The sequence below is a fragment of the Mizuhopecten yessoensis genome, unplaced genomic scaffold (genome assembly GCF_002113885.1).
Source record: "Mizuhopecten yessoensis strain PY_sf001 unplaced genomic scaffold, ASM211388v2 scaffold4535, whole genome shotgun sequence".
Taxonomy (NCBI): Eukaryota; Metazoa; Mollusca; class Bivalvia; order Pectinida; family Pectinidae; genus Mizuhopecten; species Mizuhopecten yessoensis.
In genome coordinates, this window is record NW_018405595.1 from 1,549,345 (window position 1) to 1,562,928 (window position 13,584).

The 13,584-nt window shown below is 35.6% G+C and overlaps 1 protein-coding gene across 1 annotated transcript in view; it reads left to right on the forward strand.

Annotated features, from left to right (window-relative positions):
- Nucleotides 1–13,584, forward strand: part of LOC110449213 — a 171,091-nt gene that overhangs the window by 99,839 nt on the left and 57,668 nt on the right. The window contains exons 5-10 of the mRNA XM_021495917.1: nt 685–931; nt 1,726–1,880; nt 2,982–3,553; nt 3,588–3,693; nt 3,744–4,748; nt 6,394–6,465. Of these exons, the coding sequence (XP_021351592.1) occupies nt 685–931; nt 1,726–1,880; nt 2,982–3,553; nt 3,588–3,693; nt 3,744–4,748; nt 6,394–6,465 (2,157 nt within the window). The remainder of the gene's footprint in view (nt 1–684; nt 932–1,725; nt 1,881–2,981; nt 3,554–3,587; nt 3,694–3,743; nt 4,749–6,393; nt 6,466–13,584) is intronic.

The window sequence follows — 13,584 nt, forward strand, 5'->3', positions numbered from 1 at the left end:
ATTCATTCATAAGAAAGAATTACCCAGTATGTATCAATGTGGTGCAAAGATATAATGATTTCCACTCTTAGCTTAATGCTTAGCCTACACCTACTTTTTTCAGTAGCTTAAGAAATTTAACTGGCAAGTAGAAGCATGTCAAAGGCAATTCCCCATTTTCAAAAACAAGTCTGATGATAATATGACTATCTAACAACTTTGCAGCTGATCACAAACTGGTGTTCTCCCATCCTGAATACTCCAGGGGTTACACTCACTTTTGCTGCCTGCACCCCTGGAATATGTCATAGCAAAATTGAAGGCATGAGGCTAGCTATTTGATTGGTCTCCGGTAAAAAAATATACCTGACCGATTGCTTATTAAGCAGCAGGCTGACATACCTGTCCTTTGAAGATTAGAGAGGAGCGACACCCAACTTCAAAGTCTGTCCATTCTACCATTATGCAACCAAGAGGTTATTTTGATGCACATCAAAGGATCAAACTAGTCTTCTTGTCTTATCTACGATCGATTTTAGCATTTTATATTTAAAGAGTGCAGAGAGCAAAAGTGAGCGTATTAACCCCTGGAGTATGGAGGAAGGTATTCCCCTTATGAGATCATTTACAAAGTGTATTTAACAGTAATAAAAATCGCTTTTTTCGGGTTGTTTTCATCACTACATTTTATAACTTTTTTTCTAGCATCTGTTGTGCCTACTACTACAATCACTAGCTTCCATCGCCCTAACTCCTAGCCACCATCAGGTCCTCAACGATGCCGACATAGCGGACATGTTGATGCAGCTTCTGTTGCCTAGTGACGAGTGGTATTATACCAATCACAGTACCAAGTATGCAAAGTTTGTCAAGTACCATGCCGCTCGGATACTTGTGTATATGGGACTGTTACACAAACTCGGTGGTCGTGTCGACTTGTTTGACAGAAAGCGTAGGTACTTTCCTCTGACTCTCTGTGGCCATACTTGTTAACCTGTTTCAACAAAGGTGTTGTTTAAGACTTATACCATTGTATATCCTAGACTACTATATGTATAGCACTCAAAGTCTCTCTGTATTCTTAAACCTTAACATAACCCACACTTTTGTCTGAAGCTCCAATTCTAGTTTCTTTAGATGTTTTACTTTTTCGTCTGAACCCAAGCTTGCATCCCAATCAAGTTATGATTTGGAAAACTTTATTGCCTTCAAAATACGTTTAATCCTCCTTTTTGATGATATCATAATATGACTGTTAAGGTGGATGCCATGTTGACACAGTTGAAGTTTTACCATCATGTTTATGACGTAAGCCAAATTATTCATGATGATTTGTTTCATCAAGTTTTGAATGAAATCCTAGGTGAAATACCTATCTGCAAAAGAACTGGTTCCCTGCCATTAGTATTTACAGATGTCAATAAAACCATCCGTCTTGCTTCATTATTAGATATGTGCAAATTTCATTAAACTTTGATTTAAATTTCTGAACATCCATGGTGATACAAAAATGTGCCATAATGATACGTTTAATGGTTTACATGTTTATTTGTTAACAAAGGAACCATATCTTGATTTCAATTTTTTGTTATAGAACTATATGTGTATAATAAGTTGTAGTCATTGTAAAAGACATGCTGATATCAAAAGTTGCCTCACTGAAATCAAGTTATGTCAACGATTTAATGTTTTTGTAATATTCATCAGATATGCAGAGATTCTGCTATTTTCTACACTGTATTTCAGCTTTCAAAGAACTGTCAACAAATGCCTACCTACAAGTGCACTCCCCCGAGGATAGTTTTATAGAGCTGATGGCCATGGGCCAGGTTGTCATGTGGAACGATAACCAACATCTACAGGCTGCTTCTCTAGAGGGCTTGGTGGCTAAACTTATACAGGTAAAATTCTGTGAGGGTTTGGTGGCTAAACTTATACAGGTAACTCTGTGAGGGCTTGGTGGCTAAACTTATACAGGTAACTCTGTGAGGGTTTGGTGGCTAAACTTATACAGGTAAAATTCTGTGAGGGTTTGGTGGCTAAACTTATACAGGTAAAAAGTCTGTGAGAGTTTGATGGCTAAACTTCTATTGGTAAAAATATGTGAGGGTTTGGCGGCTAAACTTATACAGATACAAATCTAAGGGTTTGGTGGCTATAAACTTGTACAGGTAAAAATATGTGAAGGTTTGGTGGATAAGCTTTATACAGGTAAAAATATGTGAGGATTTAGTGGCTAAATTTATACAGGTAATATATATGAGGGTTTGGTGGTAAATCACCTGGAGGAATTATTGGTAATTTTGTATAGACATTTAAATCACATGGGGACTATTAATGACATACTTACACAGGTAAAATGCTTGAGAGATAATTGTTTAAACAACTGTTTTTGTGGTGTTTGGGAGGGGGAGGGGGTTGTATGGTTCAGGAAAAATATCTCTGAGGGTTACTATAGTCAAATAATGCAACTTAATTATTTATCAATTTTAGGCCAAACTTTTCAATTAAAATCTATCAGGTCCTTATTGGTCAAACTTACAGGAGCAAAATCTCTGCAGCACTTTGACATGATCACTACATGAGATTTATAAGAAATACTTCTATTGAAAAGCAGTTCAACAAACACTTCAAGTGACTGATGTACATTTATCATTTAGTATAGACCAAGAAAGATAACTCTTGTACACTGTGTTTACAAGCTTGTGCTTTAGTAATGTCCCTTATCATTCTTGTAAGTATTCACATTCAAGACAATATGAGAGAAATTGTTTGGAAGGCTCTTGATATTTAAGCTAGACTTATTTTTTTAACAAATATTGACAGGAACGCATTATTTATTCGCTGAACAAATCCTTTGTTGATTGGCCATTAAGTATGAAATAATTCTACAGTGGCCCATGGCCATGGACATCATTGGGATTGTTGTGCAGTATGTGATATGTTTTGTTTTTAGTACTCTCGCTTTTTGATCATTTTAATTTTGTTATTGTTCGTTATAGGAAGCCATGAATGATGAAAATGAAGGCACAGGCAAAACGTACGATCTCACACTTAGTTCCTCCATACAGAGTATTTGTGGGCTGATGGATAATCACTGCAGCACAATGTTAACGCCCTTCACATCACCGGCCTGTTCATTACAGTTCCTTGCCGAGACAGACAGCAAACCGTTCCGAGAACTTCTTCTTATGGGTCTTCCTATGCTTGTACATCCAGTCATTATCTTACGTCTTCTTGCTCATAAGGTGTTTGGAAACATGATCCGGAGAAAGTCATTATTTGCAGAGACAAAACTAAAACCACCACCGCCAGAAAATCTTGAACAGGCTGACATGTGCCCACCCAGGTGTAATTCAGAGGCGGCTAAGTTTCACGATATTAAACGTGAAGTGAATCGTAGAAGGCGATCTCATCATCCAATCATAACCAAATCTTCATCCGAGGAACTTGATTCTCCTGCAACATTAAACAGTCCGGTGGAGCGAGAACTTGTTAAACAGAACGGAATCCAATCAAAAAACGGCACCACTCAGCGGGCACTTCGTGCCATTGGGACAAGTCTGGCTAATCCGTTCGATACAGGTCCATCTAAGCAACAACAACAGCAGCAACAACAACAGCAACAACAACAACACCAACAACAGCAACAACAACAACAGCAACAACAACAACAACAACAGCAGCAGCAACAAAATCAGCAGACAACAGACGGTCACCAGGTAATTACAGTAAGCAGTTCAGACTCCTCCGGGGATGTAAAGTCATCAGCATCCAAATCAAGACTTTTTCATTGGCCTAGTAAAAAACGATTGTCAAAATCCCAAAGCAATGTGTCTTCAAAGGATAGCCAGGATATCAACGCTGGAAGCATTGACAGAGCCGATTCCAAATCATCAATAACATCATCAGAAAATGATATTGACATTCTTGCCTTTCAAAGAGAACTTATCAACCTTCCAACATTTGTAATGGACACCCCAGCTACAGATGTGTCTCCAATGTTCTCACGATGTAGTTCTGTTCCGGAGAATTTAGCCTCACGCATGAGTAATAATGATTCAACAACTCCAGAAATGTCTACGTATGGCTCCGACCATCTTCATATTGTGCAACGACGTGCAAAAGGCGAGGAATTTGGTTCTGATCAAGCTTTATGTGATTTGCCTAAATCGCCATCAAAGGTTACCATAACAACAACAGACTTTACACAGCCTGCACATCAGGGTGGAGGACCTTTAACCTTGACACTTCCGACGCAGTCGTCAATTGACGACGTTGAGGATAATATTGCCAATATCACAGTGCGCTTTGAGGCCCCTGCATCGCCCATTTCTAGTTCAAGTCAGAGTCCACAAGCGTTTGATTTTCAGTATCCATTTGAACAGCTGAAACTTGCTGCAAGTCATTGTTTGATAAATGAAAAGTCATCAGCCAATCAGGTTGCTACATCCTCATCAAATTTTCTTAATCCTTCCCCAACATCTGCTGTGTCACCAACAGTAACCACAGGTCCAACAACATCGCCATGGTCACCATCATGTATGTCACAATCATCCATCACAGCCAATGTTTCACATTCGGAAATTCCAGGGGACCACCGAGGGGTATTACGGGTAATAGAGACTTGGATACGTGTATGTAGCAATGACCTTGACTGCAGCAGTCTCATTGTTCATGAGATGCGTGACTTTCTCAGGAAAATGTCCGTTCTTGGACACGAGTATAAAGCCTGGTGCCAAAAGATTGGAGGACTACTCCACCTAGAAGTGAGTGTATTGTAAACAGTGTCGATATTATATCACTTGTGATATCTTTGTCTTTCAGATGTTTGTAATAATCAAGTTTACGTGTATTTTATTACTTGCATGTCTTTATATACTTAGCTCATTCACCCCTGAGATTTCATAATGAACTATTCCAACCTTTGAATTTGAAGAGTTCAAATTGTCTTCTGGGTAAAGGAGTTAAATAAATTAACTCTTTTCATCAATCAAGCTAGCTAATTAACCCAAGACAACACTATCAGACCATATATAATGTCCACAACAGGAGGTAATAATTGCCTTGGCACGTCGTTGCTTTTTTGGCTCCTCATATAAACAATTAACTTTCAAATATTGCATAATGTTGCAATAACGAAATTATTCTTTTATTTTTTGGAAATTTTGTTTGCCCCGTGAATGAACTGTGCTTGCTTCAAGGTCTAAATATGTGTGCATGTTAACATATAAGTGACCTTAAACAAATGTAACTTTTTTTAAATTTTTTTTTTTTTTTTTTTTTTTTTTTTTTTTTTTTTTTTTTTTTTTTTTTTTTTTTTTTTTTTTTTTTTTTTTTTTTTTTTTTTTTTTTTTTTTTTTTTTTTTTTTTTTTTTTTTTTTTTTTTTTTTTTTTTTTTTTTTTTTTTTTTTTTTTTTTTTTTTTTTTTTTTTTTTTTTTTTTTTTTTTTTTTTTTTTTTTTTTTTTTTTTTTTTTTTTTTTTTTTTTTTTTTTTTTTTTTTTTTTTTTTTTTTTTTTTTTTTTTTTTTTTTTTTTTTTTTCTAGCTATTTCAATACAATTATACTGTTATGGAGTGAAGTCAATTTCTGATAGATGAAATTTCTATACACTATTTTTGATACAATTACGTTATGATTTGGTGAGGTCTGTGTCTAATGCTTGGTCAACTCAGCCCCTTCCAGACCCTCGTCCAGGAGGACTCCTTGCAAAGGGTTTAATGAAGATTGAGACTTGATTTTGAACATCGGAGATTACCTCATCGAAACAGACCCTTGTCAGGAACCTTAATGTCACAATACCCCACAAAGGAAAGCACTATCTAATCTGAGCAAGAAATTCCCACTATTATTATAAAACCAGCCTACATGTATAAGGTGATAGGGTTATAATTAGGGTGCCTTCATATTAGTAGTTCTAAATTGACAAGATTATATATGATATAGAACCTCTTCGTACCACACTTTACAACCTGGACCAGAAAGGCATCATTCTTCCCTCGAACTATACCCGAGTCACCAGGAATAAACTCCCACCTGACATTATTTTGGGCCCCACAACGGAATTATTCAAATCAGCCCTCTACCGTCACTTTTCAAACGCAAATTAGACCATCTCGTATCTTTTAAAAACAATATCTTTTCATGTTTCACTCCTCTCCTGACATTTTATCTTCAAATTGTTGAAGTTGGTCAGTACCATTTAGAATTAGAAGTAGAAGGACCACAACCAAGCACCCACAGACCTCACAAAGTAAATCATCAATACGATCAATGCCTTTCTCATTCCAAGTCAAAAATGTTCTACCAAAGGATATCTACACCTATTATTTATGGTGGTGGACTATATGGATTACCTGGAAATACTTTACATACATTAGTGTTTGTTTCAAATCTTTGAATTTTGTTTTCTAGGAAAAAAATGTGATGAAACAAAGATCTCAGAATGCTGACGACCCAGACAATGTCAACGCTCAGTATAAAAAGGTAAGGCGATATTAGATTCACATCCACCTGTTTGTGTTCCTGTGTTATTGTCCAGCCAGCTTCACATACAATGTACCTTAGAGGATTCTAGTAATTATCAACTTGATTCATATTGGTAGCCCAGATTCAAGAGGACTAGAAGGAATTCCTGATTGGTATTTTTAAGAGTTTTTGATGCTGGACATAACTATTCAAATCACAATTTTTTAGAGATAGTAACACTAGAAGGGGGATAACTCTGTCTGTTTTAGAATACATGCAGTGCACATATTGTATACTTATTACTTATGGAGATCTGATTGGCCACAGAGATCTGACTGGCTGAAAAAAGACTTTTTGAGATGACTTACTCATTAAAAAACCATTGTTGCATCTATAGATACTAGATGATTTAATGAAACAAATAATATTTTCGATATTTAATTATTTATTTTGAATGAACATATTTATTCAATGTTCATTAAATAGCAGAGCTGACCACAGGTGTCAAAATTAGCCACTAATATGGGAAAATAATGTGGTTTTGCTAATTATATGGATTATTGCCTGAGAGAATGCCTGTAATGTTGATTTATAGTAAAGGTACATTGTATATATACCTATTGATATGTTGGAAAATTCTATATAGAATACTGAAATTTTACATAACATGCATATGTTAGCCTTTGGAAAATCTTTGTATGATTTCTGTATGTTTTGTACAAGAATCAGAAAATGGTTTGATAGGTTGAATTTAAGAAGTTGCATTACTCTCTATGATTAATTTTTACTCCACCTGACCCATACTTTGTTTTAGTTATAGTGGGTACCTGACTGTAGTTGACACCTGGCTATAGAGGTCACCTGTATGATATTACACTTTGCGATAGTGTTGATCACTTTCTATAAATCGACACCTGTCTATAATGGTTCCTTCTCTATAAATAGACACGTACCTGCCTTAGTGGTCATGTCTCTGCAAAAGGATATTGTGACCTATCTATGATGGTCCCCTCTAAATAGGACATCTGGCCATGCAGTGGACAAAAAAAATATGCCTTTTATTTACATTAGCTTTATATCGGACACCTGAATATAACGAGTTTCTGTCTTAACTGCCTACACTGCACACCTGGATTTAGGGACTTTCGTTCATAACGATACCTGTATATATATAGTTAACACCTCTCTATAGCGCAAAGCTGTCAAACCTCCCTCTTTAGGCGGGAGACTCCATCATTTTGACCAAAATGTATGCCAATCATCCTCGAAACTCCCTCATTCAAGTCCGATCTCACACAGATTCATAATCTACATTCTGTGGTCAAATGATCGCCTAGTTACTGAAGGGTGTGAGTAATGATAATAACAGATGTGTCTGAATCAAATTAATGCTTTTTTGGAGTTAATTTGATGCATAAAAAAGGGAACGAAAGATAAATTGAGCAAAGCAGTTTCAGTTGCTTTTTATATACTTTCTCCCTCATTGTGGAATAAGGGGAATTTTCCTCATTGGAGGTTTCAGAGGTTGACACCTATGATAGCTATTTTTGTCTGTAAAACAATCCTGCCCATAATGGACATATGCCAATAAAGAAGACACTCGTTGTAGTGGACACCGATATGATAGTGATTTTCACTCTATAAAAGATATACCTGCCTCTAGTCGACATGGCTATACATCTAATATATTCTTCAAAAATGTTTAATTAGGAAATATGTTACAAATGAACATTTTTTTTTATTTTTTTATTTTTCACAAATCTATTTTAAATTTCATACATTACATTAACATTAAGTTGGTTCTTTTGTAAATTAAATACTAATTAGAGAGCAAATCAATTTTAACTGAACAAATATCATTTTTTGTTCACATCACTTCATCTTATAATGATAATATATAGTACAATTAATACTGGCAGATTTATAGTTTGGTTGAGCTTTAACTATTTTGAAAAGAGGGTCATCGACCTCTTTCAGTATATCCGGGTTTGGCAGGTAAAATGCCTTTAATTTAAGTTATAAAGTGATTTAAAACTTAGCAGTATATATAAATTTTATTTACAATTCTGTTGCAACCCTAAATGTATCAACTGTAATCTGTAAAGCAGAATTCATATTGTGCAGACACATGTGTAGATATTCCTACTTAACTCCTACTAAATCTCATAAAGATGATCAAACAGCCATTGTATGTAATCTGTTAAGTACATAAACGCCCTCATCTGGACATCAAATAACGCTCCGTAGAGACTGTTACACGAATTGTAACCAGGCATTACCTATTTATAAACAGTACAGGTATATATTTGATGTTATAGGTACAAAATCTGGAGATTCTGGTTATATTTTAAACATGTATCAACTCATTCACCCTTACAAATTTAAACTGCACGTGCCCAGTGTATGATTTGGTAAGGTTCAAACGAGACTTTAGGGGTGAATGGGTTATAAGACATGTTACTCTTTTGAATAAAACATGTCTATTAAATAAACATCAACATCCTTTTTATCACATTACCTTGAATGGGTTAAAATATGGACCAATATATGTTATTTTCATTGCATTTAGAAAGAAATCTGTAATGTCATCTTTAACCCATTCACCCCTGGAATTTCATAATGAACTATTCCAACCTTTGAATTGGAAGAGTTCAAAAGTGTTTTCAGGGGTGAATGAGTTAAACTGTCTTCAAGTTCAGTTACTTTTTTTCTTTAAGTCAGCAGACTTCCCGGATACAGTGCATACACACTGTGCATCATACAATTCCGTCTTTGCGTATTGCAGGGTTATCTTCTCTTGGGAGCAGGTATTGCTTGTTACGTCACCTGTTTGTGAGAGTAACGTCATCAATTTTTGAGAAAACGACGTAATTTTCTCCCACAAACCAATGACCCTGCTCCCAAGAGAAGATAACTCTGCAATACGCAAAGACGGAATATAACGATAGCTGATTATAGTGAATCACATAAATGTACTGTTTATAGTGGAGGATGTATAATATATACATAATGATATTTTTACACTGCACTTCTTAAGATATTAAACCCTCACACCTCCTTACAGAAAAGCAAGCTCTGTTTACTCAGAGAAAATGACACAACAAGGTATTGGCGTAACATGGGTTATCTCGAGCTCTTGGGTGGCCGAAAGTTTATTTAACATATTTTAGGATAATATATTTTCATATTGCATTTTTTATGAGTAAAGGTGCAGCCCATAAATTAAGCGCCACAAGACACCATAAAAGTGAAACGTTATGACGCCGCCACCCACAATATTGATGCTATGCTTAACTTATTAGTTGTGATCATAACTTGTTATAGCATAAAACAAATATTGTCTTAAGTCGTCGATTTCCAACAAATTTTGTATTCAAATTACTCCAATCTCACCAGGGTTCCATACATAATAATCTCAAAAACTCATATTCAGTGAGTTATACTGCAGGCAGGATTAAGTAAGTTATTTTCACAGCATGAATAAGAAGGGTTATTAAGTTTTAAATAGAGGTGTAGTAATATAACAGTATGTAAGATCATAAGAGAAGGGAGAACTGGGGTGTTAATAATGACATGTACGGTACAGAATGGTAAGCAGTGGACTAATTGTTGATCTATGGCTAGTTAGCCAGTTTGTCGGGCAGAGTGTAGATATGATATGGATATACACACAGGATGTGGGGGAGGATAACATTTTACCATGGACACTTGTCAAGAAAAAGAATCCTTGTGTCATCATTATCTTTGAAATGTTGTTTTTCATCACAGTTTTGCCAGATGCCAGTAGCACTGGAATGTTTAGATAACAAATTGTTTCATTAGCAGAACCGCTAGATCCAACATATCAGTTTTTCCCTTCTTCAGCTACACACTGCATGTATACATACAAACAGACTTTTCATCTGGATAGTATATTTCTGAATTAATTGTCATGGTGAGATTAATTATGTACAAAATGTTGAGTATTTTATGATTAAACAGAAAGCATTTTGATACATACCAACATTATTAAATAACATTGTACATTGTACCTCAGAATGAGCTCCATATAGTTATGTTCCTTATGTCCATTATACCTCAGAATGAGCTCCATATAGTTATGTTCCTTATGTCCACTATACCTCAGATTGAGCTCCGTATAGTTATGTTCCTTATGTCCATTATACCTCAGATTGAGCTCAGTATAGTTATGTTCCTTATGTACGTTCTATATACCTCAGATTGAGCTCCGTCTAGTTATGTTCCTTATGTCCATTATTCCTCAGATTGAGCTTCGTATAGTTATGTTCCTTATGTTCATTATACCTCAGATTGAGCTACGTATAGTTATGTTCCTTATGTCCGTTATATATACCTCAGATTGAGCTCCGTATAGTTATGTTCCTTATGTCCATTTTATATACCTCAGATTGAGCTCCATATAGTTATGTTCCTTATGTCCATTATACCTCCGATTGAGCGCCGTCTAGTTATGTTCATTATGGCCATTATACCTCAGATTAAGCTCCACATAGTTATGTTCATTATGTCCATTGCTCCATATATTTATGTTCCTTATGTCCACTATACCTCAGATTGAGCTCCATATATTTATGTTCCTTATGTCCACTATACCTCAGATTGAGCTCCTTATAGTTATTTTCCTTATGTCCATTATACCTCAGTTTGAGCTCCATATAGTTATGTTCCTCATGTCCATTATACCTCAGATTGAGCTTCGTATAGGTATGTTCCTTATGTCCATTATACCTCAGAGTGAGCTCCGTATAGTTATGTTCCTTATGTCCATTATACCTCAGATTAAGCTCCATATAGTTATGTTCATTATGTCCATTGCTCCATATAGTTATGTTCCTTATGTCCATTATACCTCAGATTGAGCTTCGTATAGTTATGTTCCTTATGTCCATTATACCTAAGATTGAGCTCCGTATAGTTATGTTCCTTATGTCTGAGTAGTAATTTACTTCTTGATCCTTCTTCTGCAAAAACTTACAGGTAATCTTTTTCTGCCATTTACTGATAGAGGGGAGATCAAGTTAGGATTTGGGAAAGGACTTCCTATAATATGTATTATTACTTATATTGCAGACCATAAAATTGTCAGGAATCGTTTTCTCTGTGATTCTGTTTCAATCAATTGATTTGCAAAGAATGAAATTGATTTCAAGGAATGGTCACTATGAAAATTAAATACGTTTTTTAAAACCAGACTGACCAAAGTAATTAAAATTTCACTCCAGAAGGATTTTGTATTCAATTATAATTTCACTTCATCTTTTTGTATAGCTTTAATTTGATTCTTTTTAATTTTTATATTTGTGCACATGGTAATAAAAGAAAACTTGAAACTATTCCTAAACCAAACAAATTGAGCTGATCAGAAACTTGCCACTGTAAATATCATCATACTGTGTAGAAAATGTAAGATTTTGTTATGTTAATACCTCTACCATGATTTCCTATGTTACGAGTTCCCAGACAGTTGATATAAATGTGTTGGCCATTCCTGAACATAAATATAAAAACATTGTGCATGCTTATTAAAGAATTAGTTGTTAATTGGTTATACTTTTTTCTATGTAGATAATATGGGGCTATATCAATCCCTATATCAATTTCCTATTTTCCCTTGCGTGTCTTTATGGTTAATACGTGAAATCCATCAGCTCAGATGAGCCAATGTTACCGTCATGAAAACCTATAACTTGATCTAGTTCTAATTCTGTTAACATTATGAGATCACTAGTGAGCCTTAATTATAAAAGTATTGCTAACAACTGAATACATGTGATTAGATTTCAGATAGAGCTGGAGGGTGTCACAGGAAGGCTCCCTGTAAGATGTTACATATAAAATGACATGGGTACATTTTCATGTTTACGAATAACTGAATTATAAATGTTCTAAATGAAAATGTTACTTTGTTACTAAGTGATTATATTGAAAATTAGATATATTTCCTAAGATTAGAGGCCTGCGACAATATATAATGCCATGTTTTGATACTTAAATTAATCTGTACACTTGGTCATTATTGGTCAAGCTGTTACTGTTTGAATGTGTATTGATTAACACTCCTCTACAATGAAGACTTACAGACTCTGTTGATTCATTGATAACTCAGTTAGGTAATATGTCTTAACTTTCTCTGGTTTATGTACAATGTATCTCCACCTACAAACTGCCTGAGTATCTGTGCTCTGTGGTAGAGACTGTGTGGCCAGAGTGTGCAGGTGTACACAAATTTGTTGTGGTGATGCTGGATAAGCAATTATCCCAGGTCGAAATACCAGACCTGTATAGACCATTGAGATCCAGAGAGGTTAGAGAAGGGGTAGGGAAGTCCAATAGAGAGAGGGGAAAAAAGGAGATGGTTTATTGAGGGCTGCAAGTGTGGGGAATAGGGGGATATATAGTTGAGGGGTTTAAGAGATGAAAATGGGTGGGAGTGAAGGATAAGAGGAATTTGGAAAAGTAAACTATAAAAAGGCTTGGAACGATGGAGTGACTTAGAGGAGGTGTTAAGGCTAGGAGGAGAATAAGAAATTATGAGGGACTATGGGGAAAGGAAAGGAAATTTGAGAGAAAAGAATAGGGGAGGAGAGATAGTTTGAAGGAGGAATGAGGGGATTGATAAAGAAAGGAAGGAAGGAAAAACGAGAGAAGAGCAGTTTGGTAGGAGAAAGGGACTAAAGGAATGAAAGATGGGAGGGATGTCAGGGAAGGAGGGTGAAAGGAAGGGCATAGGGAGAACAAACATATAGGTATAGAGAGAAAAGAAGAAAATTGAGGGGTGACGAGGGGAGGAAAAGAGGGAGGAGCTGGGTATAGGGAGAACAAACATATAGGTACAAAGAGGAAAGAAGAAAATTGAGGGGTGACGAGGGGAGGAAAAGCGGGAGGAGGACGGTATAGAAATGAATGGATGGGTCAGGGATTATCATCACATTAGGGACTGCCAAATAATATGATAAACACACAGGAAACCTCCATAACATGTAACAGGCTACACACCCTGTCAAGCAGTTATGTTAGAAATGAGGAACTGGGTTTGTTTGTGCATAAAAACACCTCCCTATCTCTATAGCAGGTGTTGGTATATGGTTGGGTGAAATTTTGCACTTTGACACCGAA